The sequence below is a fragment of the Chiloscyllium punctatum genome, chromosome 2, assembly GCF_047496795.1.
Source record: "Chiloscyllium punctatum isolate Juve2018m chromosome 2, sChiPun1.3, whole genome shotgun sequence".
Lineage (NCBI taxonomy): Eukaryota > Metazoa > Chordata > Chondrichthyes > Orectolobiformes > Hemiscylliidae > Chiloscyllium > Chiloscyllium punctatum.
The window spans coordinates 88,345,921-88,365,892 of record NC_092740.1 but is presented as its reverse complement, the minus strand read 5'-3'; the positions used below and the strand labels follow the sequence as shown (position 1 = coordinate 88,365,892).

The following is a 19,972-nucleotide window of genomic DNA, read 5'->3' as shown; positions in this document are numbered from 1 at the left end:
AAACAGTCCTGTCCACCACTGACCCATGTTCTCTGTTGCCTCTCACTTGCTCCTTTTTCAATCACAAGCGAAACATTTACTTTAATCAAAAACATGCTTCTTCTCTGGATTTCAGATAGTTCAACAAAAGGTTTTTGAGCATTTTCCTCACTCAATTAAAATAAATTAAGTTTTTGTAAAGCTAAACATATTTCAAGTTGTTAAATGAGTTAGTGGTTACTGAAGTTTAAAACTTAAGCGAACTTATATTGTACATAGTTAAATCATAAACGTTGGATTCAATAACTCCTCCACTTTCACACAAGAAAGCATTTTTGACCCACAAAAATTTGTTTAAAATGTTTTAATATGTAATTTCATATATTCATACATACAATAAGACAATCAACTAAAAAAATTACAATCTAGTTATGTTGTGACAAAATATAAGAAATTAAAGCCCTATTTTTTGTTTAACCTTTATTAGATCTGTGCCCTCTACTGTTAGTCTGCAAACTCAGCCTTTTAAAATCAAGTCTTTCCTGAACTTTATGCTAAGGAGTTCAGTGAGACTAAACAGAGGTGATGGGTGAACAGGTCATGTTTGAAAGGCAGAGTTTTGGGAGTAGAAGCTCAATGGAAGATAGTCAGGAGAGCATTAAAACAGGCGAGTCCCAAGGTAACAAAGATCTGAAATGAGGGCTTCCAGTCAAACATGTGAATAGACATGTCACAGAGATGGTAGTAGGTCAGGGATGGCATAGATATGTAGCTGGACACGCCAACTGAGAAGCCAAGAGTGCAAACAGTCAGATTCATTCATTTAGTCAGTCATGTCTTAAACGCTGCTCAATGAGAGGGATGAAGTCAATGGCTCAGGAATGGAGTTTGCAATGAGACCTGTACCCAAGAGCTTTTGATGTTCCAATATTTGGTTGGAGGAAACACCTATTCAGCCAGTACTGGAGGTTGAAAATGCAATATGCAATGAGCGAATGCAGAGGAGGTAAGGGAGGTGGTGGGGATGGCAAAATAAGAGGTCATAAATGCTCTTGAAGGGCATGCTAGGTCAGTTTAAGTGTCATCTGAATTTAAAGGCGACTCCTTAAATTTCAAACTCTCACATTGAAGGTAACAGCCCTTGAAATAGCAAGAACAGGGCATGTTTGAACTCAGTAATTCAAACAGCTCTGCTGAGTTTTTCCCCAGTGAGGATCTTGCCTGTCCCATTTCCCCACCAGTCAGTCAAAGTAATATTGGTCAGTAATTGAGTTGGGGTTCCAGATGTGAACATCCAAACCAATTTTAAAATTTCTCCAGAGATGATACAGCTTAGTGAAAAATCTGAATGTGGGTGTATGAATGGGCTATCAAGTAATACATTGATAGTTCCATATTTTCTCACACATTTTTCATGCGGAGGTAATTAACTGAATTAAATCCCCAACAAAAATCAAATAAGCCTTTATTATTATAGTTGTTGTTTAATTTTCCAAGTTATTCATTGGTGCAAAATGTACTTGTTTTAATATCCATAAATCAAAAAAGCTCAAACTGAGGCCTACACACAATTTTTTAAAAAATCTATTCATTTCTTGGACACTGCTTGTTGCCCCAATTTTCTGCTTCTACCCACCAACCAATGCATAAAATTTCCATAACGTTCAGATAGGAGGTAGTTCTGAGATATTGGAAAGAGGCCTGAGAAACCAAAATTTAAAAAAAAAGGCCATGTGATGTGCATCTTGTATTCCAGGTTTAAAATTCAGAGCAGAGCAATCTACAATTAATAGATGCTTACAAATATTCAGCTACTTGTAAATTAATAAATCTGTTTCTTTTAACCCTTCAATTTTCACTCCTTCAAAACCTGTATCAACCATGCTCAGGAAAAGCATTCCAAATGCTAAATCATTCGTGACAAAAACCATTTTCCTTGTCACAAACTTCATTCAACTATGCCACTAAATTTTTCCTTTAAAACACTTGATATCTTCAGAGAAACAAAAAGGCTGCCGAGACACAAAGAGGAATGAACCTCTTTGGCGAGGCGGGGTGGGGGACTGGGAAAGTCTAAAAGTGCATAGGAGATTGGAGAAGTAATAGATGCCCTAGCCCTTCCAATCTGGGTTATCATTCAGTGCAGTCACTGATTGATCTCTCTTCACCACAGTCCCATACATCCAAAACAAAATTCTACTGATCTGTCTCAAGTATATTTAGGAACTGAGATGCCCCAGCCCTCTGGAATACGAGAATTCAGAGACTCACAACTCCGAGAATAAAGTCCTAAAATGGCTGATAGTCATAGTCATAGGGTCTGTTTCCATGCTGTACAACTCTTCAGTCCAACCTGTCCATGCTGACCAGATATCCCAACCCAATCTAGTCCCACCTGCCAGCACTCGGCCCATATCCGTCCAAATCCTTCCTATTCATATACCCATCCAAATGCCTCTTCAATGTTGCAATTGTACCAGCCTCCACCACTTCATCTGGCAGCTCATTCCATACATGTACCACCCTCTGCATGAAAAAGTTGCCCTTTAGGTCTCTTTTATATCTTTCCCCTCTCACCCTAAACCTATGCCCTCTAGTTCTGGACTCCCAACCCCAGGGAAAAGACTTTGCCTATTTACGCAATCCACGCCCCTCATAATTTTACAAACCTCTATAAGGTCACCCCTCCACCTCCAACGCTCCAGGGAAAACAGCCCCAGCCTGTTCAGCCTCTCCCTATAGCTCAAATCCTCCAACCCTGGCAACATCCTTGTAAATCTTTTCCGAACCTTTTCAAGTTTCTCAACATCTTTCCGATAGGAAGGAGATCAGAATTGCATGCAATCTTCCAGCAGTGGTCTGACCAATGTCCTGTACAGCCACAACATGACCTCCCAACTCCTGTACTCAATACTCTGACCAATAAAGGAAAGCGTACCAAACGCCTTCTTCACTATCCCATCTAGCTGCGACTCCACTTTCATGGAGCTATGAACATGCACTCCAAGGTCTCTTTGTTCAGCAACACTCCCTAAGACCTTACCATTAAGTGTACAAGTCCAGCTAAGATTTGCTTTCCCAAAATGCAGCACCTCGCATTTATCGGAATTAAACTCCATCTGCCACTTCTCAGCCCATTAGCCCATCTGGTCCAGATCCTGTTGTAATCGGAGGTAACCCTCTTCGCTGTCCACTACACCTCAAAGTTTGGTGTCATCTGCAAACTTACTAACTGGGTCTCTTATGCTCGCATCCAAATCATTTATCTAAATGACAAAAAGTAGAGGACCCAGCACCAATCCTTGTGGCACTCCACTGGTCACAGGCCTCCAGTCTGAAAAACAACCCTCCACCACCACCCTCTGTCTTCTACCTTTGAGTCAGTTCTGTATCCAAATGGCTAGTTCTCCCTGTATTCCATGAGATCTAACCTTGCTAACCAGTCTCCCATGGGGAACCTTGTCGAACGCCTTACTGAAGTCCATATAGATCACATCTACCACTCTGCCCTCATCAATCCTCTGTTACTTCTTCAAAAATACTCAATCAAGTTTGTGAGATATAATTTCCCACGCACAAAGCCATGTTGACTATCCCTACTCAGTCCTTGCCTCTCCAAATACATGTACATCCTGTCCCTCAGGATCCCCTCCAACAACTTGACCACCACCAAGGTCAGGCTCACCAGTCTATAGTTCCCTGGCTTGTCTTTACTGCCCTTCTTAAACAGTGGCACCACGTTTGCCAACCTCCAGTCTTCCGGCACCTCAACTGTGACTATTGACTATCTCAGCAAGAGGCGCAGCAATCACTTTTCTGGCTTCCCACAGAGTTCTTGGGTATACCTGATCAGGTCCTGGGGATTTATCCACCTTTAACCATTTCAAGACATCCAGCACTTCCTCCTCTGTAATCTGGACATTTTGCAAGATGTCACCATCTATTTCCCTACAGTCTATATCTTCTATATCCTGATCCCTTATTCAGAGGTTATTTCTGGATTCACCAACAAGGGAAAGACATCCCCTTAAGCCCATCAACATTTGCCAAGTTATATTTTAAAGTATCATGCTAATATTAATTATCTTGCCTGTTGATTTAAATCAGGGGCCTAGTTATGGGCACAAACCACCAACTAACAACAAGACACGTTTGAGTTTGTGTAATAATTTGGCTCTTAGCCATTTAGCTGCCATTTCTCACTGACAGTGAAATAGCAATCACCAGCAGGTGGTCAAGACACAGCATATACCAAATCACAGAATGCATTCAGGATAGCCACTTGGCTGAAGAATGCTTGTGCACTGGAGCACATATGCCACAAATAGTTTATCACAATAATTCCAGGAACTGCTTGTCCAAAAGATAGTTTTCTTTTGCAGACCCTGCTGGAAGAGATATGACTATTTTACACCTGTTCTAAACATTGAAAGTTCAGGTCATTCTATAAATTTCTGGCAAAATTTTTAAAAAACACTTTTGCTAAATTACTGAGTCACTCATTCCACTTAACCATTTAAATAAAATATTTATTCACTACTTAAATTTCTGCTACAAGTTGTCATTGGATTAGATATTAAATTATGTTTGGTTAATGCTAAGTACGACCAACAGTGCACCTTTCATGTTGTGTCTAGTTAAAATGCCCTAGTCGGAGCCTTAGCACCGAAGTCGTCATTTGGTCAACTCAGTCTCTGTACAGTGATTCAAATCAGACACTATCCCCTTTTCTATTCCTGCAGCCCTGAAAGTTCATGTCCTTTAAACGTTCCTTTAATTTTCCTTTGATATCAGTGACCATCTTCACATCCACCACCCTCTCGGGAAGCAAACGCAGATGTTTACCACTGCTGGGCAAAGGGAATGTAACAACAATCTGACGAACCACAAGAAAGTTTGTGATTTCTGATGAACCAAAAAGTTTGTCCATGTACCAAAGGAGTTCAAAGTGGAAAATGTCAAACCTCAGGTTTCTTAAAATACAGTTATTCATTTGCGTTTTGACTGCCAGGCAGCAAATTCTAACATAAAAGACGGTTTTTGTAATTAATCTAGAAACTAAGTTCAATGTTATGCCAAACAAAATACAATGATTCAGATTGTCATAAATGGCTAGGCTGAGGCGATTTTTTAAAAAATGCAAAAAAAAAGTGTGAAAATATTTATCTTTACTTTAATTTCATTGTCTTGAATATAGAAACCTAGGAAATAGGAGTAGGCAATTTAGTCCTTCAAGCCTGCACTACCACTCATTGTGATCATGGCTGATCCTCAATCTCAATACCATTATCCCCTTATCTCAAGACCTTTTAAATTGAAAAATCTTATTCTTGAATATATTCAGTGACTTGGCCTCCACATCCTTCTGCGGTAGAGAATTCCCCAGGTTCACTACCTTTTGAGCGAAGAAATTGTTCCTCACCTCAGTCCCAAATGTTCTACTCCATATCCTGAAACTGTGTCCCCTAGTCCTAGACTCTCCAACCACAGCAAACGGCCTCCCTCCATCTCCTATATACAGCCCAATTAGAATTTTAAACATTTCATTCTTCTAAACTCTGAATACACGTCCATGTGAAATGCCAGGATATCCGATCAGCAAAGCTACATTCTATCCATACTCTTCAGGCTTTACTTTTACTTCAAAAATTGTGCAACTACCACTTTCCCTGCAAATAGCCACAAAATCAGTTAGAAAGTTAGCTTTACTTGGGAGAGCCTGGATTAAAGGGAGAGACTATATTTTAAAAAAAGCTTTGTAATGAGATTGGTTCTTGGCTAATTCAGTGGTAGTTGCTCCACTAAAAATTGTAGTTTATCATAGAGAGTGATAACCTGAATAGATAGTTCAGGTGTGCCAGAATAAAAAAAAAGACTAATATAGTATGATTTATAAATGATTAAAGAATCTTAGATGTATTTCACCAACAAGACACACGTTAAAGCAAAGCCAAAGATGCTGGAAATGTTCTGCAGGGCTGTAAAGCATGAGACTGTTTAAGGTCAATGATCCACTATCAAAATCATTATTAACTGGAAATTGAGTTTTCTCAGAGAAGACGTTTTGTCAAAGATTTTTGTACTGCAATTACAATAATAATTTGTAAGAATATCAATTTAAGTGGAAAACCAATATTTACACAGCATGAGAGAGAATGATGGTTGGTAGCAGTGTTGCCATAGAGAAAGTTCACCAATTAATAGTTGGTTGACTGTTTGCCACCAACCTTAGTTTAACCTTCAAAGAGATGAAGTGACTGATTGATCAAGACACTGCCCTGAGAAAATGATCCAGTGAATCAGTGTCACTTATTTTGCTGACTTGAGAGTCAATGGTTCTCAGGGCAATGCCATCGTCAACCAACCTGTCTGGTTTGAAATTTAAAGCAAATGTGGTAGTTAACAGACAACGAACTATAATTTGGTGTTCTCTCCATGGCAACACTTTACGAATCAGCACTTTCATACAAAAATTGTTATTTTCCTTTAAATTAGTCAATTATCCTGATAAGCGTAAGGAGGGAAGCTTTGACAATGCATCTTTTTCGGTAAGATTAAAGTTCTGCAATATCCAACTACTCTCTATAACCAGAAATGCTAAATCAAAAAACGTTTTTCTACCAATGCCACCAAACCTGCTGAATATTTCCAGCATCTCCTGAAAACCTAGAGGTCTACATTTCAGAAATACAATGCAACATTGAAACCAAAACACTGAAATATTTTACACATGATGCTCCTTCATAAAGTCGATCATAAACTCTGCGAGTTTTTGAGCTTCTTCCACTGTCACAGCATTATAGAGGGAAGCACGAATTCCACCAACAGACCTATCACAACAGATCATATGGAATTAGTGCTATTTATACAAACATACAATAAACATCAGATCCCACCTTTGAAAGAGACCCATTTACACAATTGCATATTCCTTAGTTATTAAATGGAATTCCCAAAGACTTACCAAAGATTTCCCAAAGAAATATCAGAATCACAGTTCCACTAAGTTATATAATTTGGGCTGAGAGATTTACCTGTGGCCTTTTAATGATATCATGTTGTGTTTAGCAGCTTTGTCAAGAAATTCAGTTTCAAGAATACTGTCCCCATTAGCATTTCCAATGCGGAATGGAATATTCATTCTACTTCTGTAGATTGAAGCAGGTAGACTCCTGAGAAGAAAAAAAATATATTAAGCATAGTTCAGAATGACACCCCTCAACGTCAAGGTATCACTTAAGAGAGCATGGCATCAAGGAACCTTAGCAAATTGAAGTCAATGGCAGGGATGGGGGGGGGAAAAAGAAAACTGACATGGAGAAGACTGGCTGGAGACATAAAAGGAAAATGGTTGTTAGCGACTGATTGAGCTTAACCCCAGGATATTACAGCAGAAAGTCCTTAGGGCAGAATCTGAGAATCAACCATGATCAGCTCCAATGACCAGCATCAAAGAACCAAATGGCCTGTTCCAGTTAAAGTCCTATGCCCTTCCCTCAATTATATTAAAAGAGAGTGTCAGAAGTAGAATGTTTGCACAATGTCCAGGACCATTCATAACTCCTCTCATATTAAACCATTTGTGTTCCTTTGGAGCAAGATTGGGGACATTATGAAAAAAGTTATCAGGGACAAGTGGAAATGTTCTTTACTGAAGGGCAGAGCAAGTTCGAACAACCAAGTGGCTTACTCCTCCAGTTCAGATTCGCACTCAGTGAAGGAGGGTTTGAGTTTGACAACAATTGGAGGCCTCCTTAAACTGGTGTTAACTCAGCAGTTCATCCATAGTATTTCCTGTGTAGCGTGAAACCTCACCCAACTTTTACATGAGTAAGAAGGTGTCTGCACATGTAAACCAAACTCTATATGGAAACAGAGATAAAGTCATAAGAATTAAAGTCTGGTCAAAAATTTCAGATGCCACCATTCTTGATTATCAATGCAGTTGATCAAAAATAAGGAGGTTTTTGAGAACAAATGCAAACTAAACATTCAGATGAAAGCCATAAAAACACAGAGGTGCTGGTGTTGGAAAAAGTTAAACATCTCAACACCAGATTATAGTCCAACAGATTTATTTGAAAGTACAAGCTTTCGGGGCGCTGCTGGTTTGTCAGGTAGCTCATGGGACAGGATCATAGGGCACAAAATTTATAGTAAAAGATCAAAGTATCATACAACTAATGTGATGTATTGAACAAACCTAGATTGCTATTAAGTCTTTAATCACTTAGAAAGGAGTGTCGTGTTCCTTGACTGTCAATGAATCAACCCTCAACTCTTACGGTTCAGTGAGCAGAAAGAAGACTGGATCAGTTATACTAATACCGTACCTACAAAATAGGTCAGAATCCTGTACAGAGTACTTCTGGCTCATGAAGACCCATCTGCTATCTACAAGGCATGAATCAGAAGCGTGATACCTGGATCAATGCACTTCAAAAATCTTAAACCCACCAAGGCAAAGCAACCCATCTTGAACAGTATCCTATACATCTCAAGCAAATCACTCCTCCACCTTTGGTGCACAGTGGCGTTATTGTGCATCACACTGATGACACTCTCCAGCAACTGACAAATGGTTTTTCAACAGCACTTTCCAACCCAGAACCACTACCAACTAGAAGGACAAGGGAAGCAGACAAAATGAGAGGGTTTGGGGACAGGCCAATATCACTGCAGCCATCCATGCCTGTCCAGCTTTCCTTTCCATTCTTCAAAACAAAAAAAAGGAAGATTCAAGTCTACAAGTCCCTGCGGTCAGAATGCGGGGGACTCGATAAATTGCAGGGGCAGTGGCTCCAATTCGCTCTACCCTCTGATTGATTTACTGTCACATGTACCAAAGTACGGTGGAAAGCTCTCTTTAAGAGTAGTGCAGGCTGATCATAGTAAGGGAAGTACAGATCAAAAGGTTGTTAAAAGAAAACTTGAGGCATACAAATTATATTGCACAGGGCGTTCGCTAGGCACGATCAACATTAGCAAGATCAGCATTATTTGAGGTTAAAGAGTTCATTCATCAGTTTAGTAACAGCCAGGGAAAAGCTAATCCTGAACTTGCTGGTGTGTGTACTCAGGCATCAGTATCTCCAGCCTGAAAGAAGAGGGTGGGAGGGATCTTTGATGATGTTGACAGCCTTTCCATGTTAACAAGCCAGGTAAATGGAGTCCATGCACAGAAGGCCAACTTCCGTGATGGTCTAGGCTGTGCACACAACCTTCTGTAGGTTCTTACTGTCCTGGGCAGAGAGGTTGCCATTCCAGGCCATTATCCTCACAGACATTATGCTTTCAATCGTACATCTGTAGAAGTTGATGAGGGTCCTTATGGACATGCCAAATTTCCGGGGCCGCCCAAGGTAGAGGAGGCATTACCGTGCCTCTTGACGCTCGCATCTATGTGGGAAGTCCAGGACAGGCTGTCAGTTGTTATCACTCTGAGGAACGTGACACTCTCCATCCTCTCAACCTCATCACCGTTAATGTAGATGGGGGCGTGTTCTCCTTTTTTCTGAAGTCAATAATCAGTCCTTTAGTTTTGCTGACATTCAGAGAGGTGCTGTTCCCACTGCACCACATCACCAAGCCCTCTATTTCTCTTTAGTGTTTGACTCATCATTGCTAGAGATCCGTCCTACTACGGTAGTGTCAGTGAACTTGTAGACAGCATTTGGCAACACAGTCGTGGGTGTACAGGGAGTACAGTAGAGGGCTGAGGACGCATTATTGGGGGAGGAGGAGTGGGGCTCTGGTGTTGAGTGTTATTGAGGAAGACGTACTGTTAGATTTCAACCAGGTGAAAATAGATGAGTCAGAAGGCTGAAAATCCAGTTGCAGAAGGTGGTGCTGAGACCAAGTTCTCAGTTTTGAGATCAGCCTGGAGGGGATAATGGTGCTGAAGATGGAGCTGTAGTTAATGACCAGGAGTCTGACGTAGATGTCCTCATTATCCAGATGTTCCAGGGATGAGTGGAGAGCAAGGGATATGATGACTGCTGTAGACCAATTACATCAATAGGCAAATTGTAGGCGATCGAGGCAGGCTGGGAGACTGGAGTTGATGTGGGCCATGACCAGCCTCTCAAACCACTTCATGATTATTGGAGGTGCGAGCCACTGGGGGGGTAGTCATTAAGGCACTTTTCACATGCTTTCTTGGGTACTGGGGGGATAGTTCTGGCTTATAGCCATCTTATGCTAACCCACAAAAAAAAACTCACTTGCTACCAAACCTCATGCTATTTCTAGGACTAAGTTTAGTTTAAACATGGCAATTTAAAAAATGTTCAGAAGTTTAGTATAATACAAAAGAGAACTTACACATAGAATCCATTGGATCCATCAATTACATTGTAAATCAGCTTTGACTTAGCAATACTGTTTTGTTCCATCACTTGAGCACCACCACATTTCTTAATCCATTGCAAGACCAAACCCATAATGTAAATGCTGAAAGAAAAACAAATCTGAGTTACTACATTGTACACATTTTGCAGACAAGGCAAGACGCCAGAGCAAACAAGACTAAAAGGAGATTTTCAGCTTCACTAGATTAAAAACTAGCTGGTTCATTTACACTGAAACAGTTTCCACCACCCTTTCGGCAGGACCTAAGTTTAGACTCCATTCTGAGATGAACAAGCATATACATGCACATACTTGAAATGTCAAGTTCCAACACAATATAAAACTAGTCACTGTAAATAAATAATAAATAAAATACAATTAGTGCATGAATATGCTGGATTTTTTTTAAAGCTAGAATTACAAGTGCCAACTTTGTGCAGGAATACAAGTAGAAGTACAAAAAGATACTAATAGTAACAACCATAAATTTTCAGAGACTTCATACCAGCTCTATTTTACTTCATGTCACTTATTTTCAGTGCTGTTAGGATAGTTCATTGTGTGCAGTAAGGAAACATGCCAAAACGTGCTCAGGTTTTGCTAGGGAAAGCATCAAATGTGAGAATCATTAAGACATGCAAGAATAAGTATAGAAGTTATTTTAAAGTTGTTGAATATGGGAGCTGGGGGAAACCAAGCAGGTGGTTACTCAAAACCGACAAGGTTGAAGCATCAAGAAATAAACAAAGGAAAACTGGACACTGGGTGCAAAGTAAGCTGGTTCAGTTCAAATCGGATATGGGGAAAAACAAATTTTTAGAAAAAAGGAAACTAAAAGATCTGGTTGAGGTAAACCTCGAACTATTAATATCTGAAGATTTGACATCAAGAGTCTTTTTCCAGTTTATTGACAGTAATTGAAACATTTAGGGCATTTAAAAAGAGTTGAAGTGACAAGAGTTAACATAGCGTCATACTGCATGGAAACAGACTCTTTGGTCCAACTCGTCCATGCCGACCTGAGGACATTAGAAAGCCACAAAAGTATAAGTTCCAATTTTACTTCTTTACCATGACATACTGGGAACTCAAGGGTTAAACATTCCACCGCTAAAAGGACTCACTGCAGTATCGATTGCAAACCTGTCCTCTTACAGAATGAGACGGGACATCGCAGCGGGCTGGAGGTGGTGGTGGGGGGTGAGTAGCTGACTCCCAGAGAACAGAATCCTCACACGTGGATTTCACTTGTGGCCTCAGACAAAACAAAAGGGTGTTTGTCTTCCCTGGACATGACTGATGGCCTTGGCCATAACCTTATTAACTGCCTCCTGTTCCCATTATCATGCGTCCCCTACCTATTAAACATGGACATGCGAATCCAACCATGAGAACAAAGTCCTTCAGTCTAAAATCTCTATCTATAAATATATGGTTATGAAGAATATGATAACCTGTCCCTGTAAACCATTGGCTAGTTATCACAGGAAATCGGCAATCACCGGGCATTGTAAAATTGTAATTACCAGTCTTAAACAATGTAACAGCAATCAGCTATGTGACTTGTCAACCTCTGTACAATAAAATTCCTATAAAATATTCTGCATTTGTGTGGAGCAGGGATTCGTTGAGAAGTGCCACCACAAGTAGACCACATGACTCCTTTGGGGTCACTGAGAATCTCTCACCAGCTGTTCGATAATAAAGCATCTACCGTTGTACTGAAACTTGTGTTGTCTGGATTGGTGGAAAAAACTTCAGCACACCAGATATCCTAAATTAAACTTCTTCCATTTGCCAGCAAGTGGCCCATATCACCATAAATCCTTCCTATTCATATACCCATCCAGGTACTTGTTAAATATTGTAATTGTACCAGCCTCCACCACTTCCTCTGGCAGCTCATTCTATACACATACCACCTCAGTGTAAAAGTTGCCCTTTCGGTCCCTTTTAAATCTTTCTCTTCTCACCCTAAATTTATGCCCTCTAGTTCTAGACTCTCCCATCCCAGGGAAGAGGCATTGTCTATTTATCCTATCCATGCCCCTTATCATTTTATAAACTTTTATGAGGTCACCCTTCAGCCTCTGACGCTCCAGGGCAAACAGCCCCAGCCTGTTCAGCCTCCCCCTATAGCTCAAATCCTCCAACCATGGCAACATCCTTGTAAATCTTTTCTGAACCCTTTCAAGATTCACATGTGTTTGAGAGTTTAGTTTGTATTCACTGTGCAACTGTAACAAGTCCAAATTCAACACATTGCAAACAAATAGTGAAGTAGACACTGGAATGTTAATAAGCAGGATTTGGCAACTCAGCCTATCTTTGCTGGGTGCTGGCACCTAGCCAAATATTTATAGTTGCCCCGACTTGTTTTACCATCTACACATATAATACAGATCCACTAGACTTGAAAGCTTGGAAAAAGCTCTACGCTGTATAGAAACTATGGTCTCTGAAAACAAAATTGCAACATGGAACAGCTTATTTAACACAAAAAAAACTATTAAACCAAATAACTGCAATTAACAATTTAGATATGCAAGATAAAATAGAAACCACTTACCTATAGGTTGAAGGAGTATTGTAAAGAGAATTGCTGCTCTCTTGTACTTTATAGTCAAACACTATTGGACATTCCTTCAATGCAAATCCCAGAAGGTCCTCTCTGATTATTACCACAGTCACTCCCGCACAACCAATGTTCTTCTGAGCACCAGCGAAAATCAAACCAAACTGTTGAATAAGAGCATGCAAAATTCTATTAATTTTGATGCACTGCAAGCTTGGAAATTTGGATGCAAACAGCAAACAAAAGCTTAGAGAACTCCTTTCCTAACGGCACAGTGGGTATATCGACCACCACACCACTCTCTCCCATTCAGCACAACAGCTCAAGGCAGCAGCTCAACAGGCCTAAAGGTAATTAGGGAAGGACAATAAAAGTTGGCCTCGCCAATAATATCCCACTTCCCCATGAACAAATATAAAAGTTGATTAGTTAATTAAAAATTTCAGCAAATTGGATTCAGCTACCAGGTATTCTGGCTGAATCTAAACATAGGTTCCAAAAGATCCAGGACTTCTGATGCAAGGGATAAGTACTCCATGCCAAAGAAAATAAATATTGCATTTATATATACTGATGTAAACATTGTTATATCAAAAGCAAAGTGTTTAAAATTAATGTATTTTAAAGGGGAGTGGCTTTAGAGCATTCTGAACAGGAATAACGAACAACTCTCTCAACAATGGTACCTATGTCTTTGAAACCAACGTGTAAGAAAAAGAATAAAGTCCGGAAAGCAGAAAATAGGAAGCAAGTTTAAAAGTTGAACCTCAAAAGTAGAATCTCAGGATTGCTACCAATTCACATACTAATCAGAGTAGAAATAGTGAAAGATCTCTAGCATTTGTTGTTTGCAGTACAGATTCCAGCTTCTGCAGTAATTTACTCCCACTTTGTGTTTAATCAACTGTCACATCTCTTCAAGGAATGCCTACTCTGAAGAAGCTTTGCTCTTCCCTCAGACAGGGGTCCCACCAGCTCGCTACATCTCACCACTGCCACAAACCACTCCCTCCACACCCCCTAAACTGTTGCATAAATGCTGCCTCCTCCACATTTCACTTCAGCTCTGAAAGAAAAAAAGTCATCTAGACTCAAAAGATGAGCTTGATCTCTCTCCATGGATACAGTCTGACCGTTGTGATCTCCAGCATTTGTTGTTTTCAGTTGATAGGAATACATAATTGGAGAAAGTGTGCAAGGGGGAAGGTGTCAGATTCCTGGAGCATTGGAACCAGTTCTCAGGGAAAGTGTGACCAGGTTGCATCTAGGCAGGACTGGGACGGATGACCTGAGGAGAATATTTGCCAGTGTAGTTGGGGGGAGGGTTTCAAACTAAAATGGGAGGGATGGGAACCTATTCATGGAGACAGTAGAGAAGAAACAAAAACAAAAGACAGCAGCATTGGCAGAAAAGACATTCTCTTCCTCAATGCAAAATAACGAGCAGGATAAAATGCAAAAAGATGACAATGATGTCCCCTAGAATGTGAAACTCTGCCCCATTTCTTGACTACTTAGAGTCTTGCACCTTTTGCAAGTGCTTCACTTATTAAAAGGTGTATGAATTAGTCACACAAATTACTATAAATGGGGGGTACGATGTAGTTGGGATTACAATCTTGTGGCTGCCGGGTGGCCATAGTTGGGAACTGAATATCCAGGATTTTCAGTTTTTAGAAAGTTAAAAATCCCAAAACACCAGATTGTAGTCCAACAGGTTTATTTGGAAGTGCTAGCTGCTCCTTCATCAAGAGCTAGTGAGGCAAGATCATAAGACATCAAATTTATTGCACAAGGTCAAAGTGTCACACAACTGATGCAATTTTACCTAGATTGCTGTTAAGTCTTTCACCTTTTATAATGAGTTGCAGGTTTTGATTCATTAATATGTAAATCCCAGAATTTCTTTCAAGTCTATGACTCTAAGTCACATTCCCAAGATGATTTAAGGTTTTACAAAAAAAAAGGTGACATCTCAGCTCAGACAATGCATTAAAGGTGTGAGATTAGAGTCTGTCTGTATCCCAAACTTGCATCAGACTGGGTCTATTTCCAAAGTAGGAATTTATAAAATGTCACGTGGATTGACTGCCTGCAGATTGAGTGCTTTTTGAACAAAATAGAATGTATCTGCAAATGCAATTTTGCAAATGCAAATTCGCCCCTGGAGACTTGTGCGCCACACACCCATGCAGATGCTTTCATACAAGTGTTCTCTCTCAGACACACCCCAACATTCTACCCATGCACACACCCTGTCACAGGCACATACTCCATCACACTCACGCACACACACTGTCTCCCTCACATGCACACACACACACACAGATAAGTTTATGGAGTGAATTTGCATTTGCAGATACATTCTATTTTGCTCAAAAAGGCACACAACCTATTTTAAAAAGGAGACAGAAAGCAGAGAATTTTAGACCCTTAGCCTGATATTGGTAATAGGAAAAATGCTAGAGTCTATTATAAAAGATTTAATAGCACAGCACTTGGAAAATAGTAACAGGATGAGACACAGTATGGATTTACAAAAGGGAAATCAGGTTTGATAAACTTATTGGAATTTTGAGAGGCTGTACCTGGTAGAGTTGTCAAAGAGTAATTAGTTGATGTGGTTTATTTGAATTTTCAGAAGCTGTTTGATAAGGTCCTACACAAGAAATTGGCATGTAAAATTAAAGCACATAGGATTGGGTGTAGTAGACTGATATCAATAGAAAACTGGCTGGCAGACTGAAAATGAGGGAATAAAAGGGTCTATTTTCTATTGGTAGTCAGTGCCCAGTGGAGTACAGCAGAGATCAGTGCTTGGAACCCAGCTATTCATAAATTAATTTAATGATTTCGATGAGGGAACTAAATGTAAGATCTCACATTTTCAGATGACTTAAAGCTAGATGGGAGGATGAGCTGTGGGGAGAACTTAGAGAAGCTTCAGTGTGATTTGGACAAGCTGAGTGAGTAAATAAATACATGGGATAAATGTGAGATTTGGTCACAAGAACATGAAGGCAGATTATCAGAGTGGTGATGATTGAAAAAGGGGGAGTCCTTGTATACCAGTCACTGAATGTAAGCATGCAAGTGCATCAAGGTGCTGAAGGAGGCAAAGTATGCTAGCCTTCAAACGGGGAGGATTTGAGTATAGGAACAAAGATGTCTTGCTGCAAATTGTACAAAGCCTTGGTAAGCCACACCTGAAGTATTGCATGCAGCTTTTAACTTCTTATCTGAGGAAGGATGTTCTGGCGATGGAGGGAGCATAATGAAGATTTAGCAAAATAAGTCCTGGGATAGTAGAACAGAAGATAGACTGAATCAGTTAGGATTATGTTCACTGGCATTTCGAAGAGTAGTAAAAGAGATTGGAAATCTCAAACTTATCAAATTCTAAAAGAAAAGGGGGATAGACAGGGTAAATGCGAGAAGAATGGTCCCAATGACTGGGGTGTCCTAAACTAGGGGCCACAGACTAAGCATACCGAGTAGGCCATTTAGGACTGAGATGAGGAGACATTTCTTCACCTAGGGAGTGTTAAGCCTGTGGATTTCTTGACCTCAAAGTGGTTGAGACTAAACATTGAATGTTTTCAAGAAGGGGCTTGAAATAGTTCTTGGTGCTAAAGGAATCAAAGGGTATGTAGCAAAAGTGGGAGCACGATACCGAGTGGCATGATCAGCCACGATCATACCGAGTGGTGGAGCTAAAGGGCCAAATGGGCGACTCTTGTTCCTAGATGAAGGGCTCCTGCCCAAAATGTCGATTTTTCTGTTCTTTGGATGCTGCCTAACCTGCTGTGCTTTTCCAGCATCTTGAATCTAATCTCCAGCATTTATAGTCCTCACTTTTGCATACTCTTGTTCCTACTTCATGTGTCTATGTGTAGTTACCTCAGCAGGGTAGTGCAGGAAACATGACAACTAATTAAACAAAACAACCTTCCCAAAAACAAAATAATGTTAATGACTAAACATTATTCAGCTTCTTCAAACTGCATTAGGATAATTTTTCTCCAGATAGCAGTAAACAGCTTGCCATCTCATCCAAAAAAAAGAGATCTCCAAAGTACTACTGAAAGATTGCTATAATGTTGAGAGTTTCGTTCAGCTCTGAAACACCGGGAGGGGCAGTAGGTTGGGTCATAAGGACTAAACCTTTAAGGAAGGCATTAGAAAAGGCAGAATGATGTATTTGCTAAAACTGGCAGAAACCAATATTGACTCAATCATGTAATCAGCTGTCAGTGGAAAAGTAGTGGCAATTCAATGTTTAAACAATAAAGTTCTATAGAGTCATTAAACAGCACTATCACCACAAAGTAATGGAACCAGTGAAAATCAGATACATTCTTCAAACAACTCCTTTACTTATTAAAATTGATCAACATATCTACTGTGTCTGGCTTGCAAAAATTCAATGATTCAATTTAAACACAATAGCCTCTAGCATAAACATAAAAAGAACAGTAATGTTGAATGTTTAAATTTATGAAAATTTAAAATTTTGTGTAACAAATGCTCTAAACCTTGGGTACAACTTGGCATCAAATTACACATGGAAAGGAGTGTCATGGCTTGGAGATCACTATAGGCTTGCACATAAAATGGAAATATCAGGTTATAAAGATCAGAGCCTTAGGGAAAAAATGGAGTTTGCTGTAAAAAGTGTGCAAAATTAAAGTAAATTGGTGAAGAAAACAATTAAAAAAAGTTAAAAGATTTATTTGGCCCATCTCATTGCTCATAAATAACTAGTGTTCAAAGTTTGAGAAGATTTGTAGCTCGGGTACTCGTTGTTGTGGTTCTGTTCGCCAAGCTGGGAATTTGTGTTGCAGACATTTCATCCCCTATCTAGGAGATATTCTGTGCTTGGGAGTCTCCTGTGAAGCACTTCTGTGATGTTTCCTCCAGCATTTATAGTGGTTTGTCTCTGCCGCTTCCGGTTGTCAGTTCCAGCTGGCCGCTGCAGTGACCGGTATATTGGGTCCAGGTCGATGTGCTTATTGATTGACTCTGTGGATGAGTGCCATGCCTCTAGGAATTCCCTGGCTGTTCTGTTTGGCTTGTCCTATAATAGTAGTGTTGTCCCAGTCAAATTCCCAGTCAATTGCTTGTCATCCGTGCATGTGTGGCTACTAAGGAAGCTGGTCGTGCCGTTTCGTGGCTAGTTGGTGTTCATGGATATGGATCATTAGCTGTCTTCCTGTTTGTCCTATGTAGTGTTTTGTGCAGTCCTTGTATGGGATTTTGTACACTACATTGGTTTTGCTCATGCTGGGTATCAGGTCCTTTGTCCTGGTGAGTTGTTGTCGGAGAGTGGCTGTTGGTTTGTTTGCGGTTTTGAGTCCTAGTGGTCGTAGTAGTCTGGCTGTCAGTTCAGAAATGTTCTTGATGTATGGTAACGTGGATAGTCCTTTGGATTGTGGCATATCCTCATTCCATTGTCTTTCCCTTAGGCATCTGTTGATGAAATTATGGGGGTATCAGTTTTTGGCAAATACATTGTAGAGGTGTTCTTCTTCCTCTTTTTGCAGTTCTGGTATGCTGCAGTGTGTTGTGGCCCTTTTGAACAGTGTCTTGATGCAACTTCTTGTGTGTGTGTTGGGGTGGTTGCTCTCGTAGTTCAGGACTTGGTCTGTGTATGTGGCTTTCCCGTATACCTTTGTAGTGAATTCTCCATTTGGTGTTCTCTGTACCATGACACACAAAAAAACGTAGTGTACAAAATCCCATGCAAGGACTGCACAAAACACTACATAGGACAAACAGGAAGACAGCTAATGATCCGTACCCATGAACACTAACTAGCCACAAAACGACACGACCAGCTATCGTTAGTAGCCACACACGCGGATGACAAACAACAGGAGTTCAACTGGGACAACACTACTATTATAGGACAAGCCAAACAGAGAACAGCCAGGGAATTCCTAGAGGTATGGCACTCATCCACAGATGCTAGTCAACAAACACAAGCGACCTGGACCCAATATACCGGCCACTGCAACGGACAGCTGGACTGACAACCGGAAGCGGCAGAAACAAACCACTGTAAATGCCAGAGAAAACTTCACAGAAGTGCTTCACAGGAGGCTCCCAAGCACTGAGGATGTCTCCTAGATAGGGGACGAAACGTCTGCAACACACATTCCCAGCTCGGTGAACAGAACCACAACAATAACTAGTGTCTACACATATTGGATTCTGTTAATAAATTTTTAATATTCAAGGCATGTTTGCTTTTATAGATCAGTGCATGAGTATAGGCGTTGGGACATCATATTGCAGGATATTGGTTAGGCCACCTTTGGAATACTGCAGTCAATTCTAGGCTCCCTGCCATAGAAAAGGATATTGTGAAACTTGAAAGAGTTCAGAAAAGACTTACAAGGATGTTGCCAGGGTTGGAGAGCTTGAACCAAAGGGAGAGGCTGAATAGGCTAGGATTGTTTCCCCTGGAATGTCAGCGGCTGACCTTAGGAGGTTTATAAGATCATGAGTGGCATGGATAGGGTGAATAGCCAAGGTCTTTTCTCCAGGGGAGGGGGATCCAAAACTAGAGGATATAGGTTTAAGGTGAGAGGAGAAAGATTTAAAAAGGGACAATTCATTTTTTAAAACAAAACAGAGCATGATGCATGTATGGAATGAGCTGCCAGAGGAAGTGGTGGAGGCTGGTACAAATACAACATTTAAAAGGCATCTGGATGGGTATACAAATAAAAAAAAAGGGTTGCGAGGTAGATGGGCCAAGTGCTGACAAATGGAACTAGATTTATTTTGAATATCTGGTTAGCACGGATAATTTTGACCGACTGTTCTGTTTCTATGCTGTACAACTCTATGACTAACTGTACAGCCCATGGATCATTTGATCATCTTGTTTAACATGCCAAGTACAAATTTTTTGTTAAAATCAAACTCCAGATCTAAGTTAGCTTTTCTAGTGGTTATTGCATTCTGCAGTTTCAGCAAACTGTCAGTATTACTGATTTATGTGTCCTGTAATCTAGAATTATCAGATTCCCATTGTATTATCTGCTTTATATTAAAAAAAAG

At 40.3% G+C, this 19,972-nt stretch overlaps 1 protein-coding gene across 4 annotated transcripts in view; it reads right to left on the bottom strand.

The window, feature by feature from the left end:
- Positions 1-328: 328 nt before the first annotated feature.
- Positions 329-19,972, bottom strand: part of LOC140486332 (phosphoserine aminotransferase-like) — a 168,693-nt gene continuing 149,049 nt past the window's right edge. For all 4 annotated transcript variants that reach the window (XM_072585318.1, XM_072585328.1, XM_072585336.1 and 1 more), the window contains 4 exons: positions 12,899-13,068; positions 10,303-10,431; positions 7,014-7,151; positions 329-6,809 (listed from right to left, as the gene is read on the bottom strand). In XM_072585318.1, the coding sequence (XP_072441419.1) occupies positions 6,704-6,809; positions 7,014-7,151; positions 10,303-10,431; positions 12,899-13,068 (543 nt within the window). In that variant the 3' untranslated portion in view covers positions 329-6,703. The remainder of the gene's footprint in view (positions 6,810-7,013; positions 7,152-10,302; positions 10,432-12,898; positions 13,069-19,972) is intronic.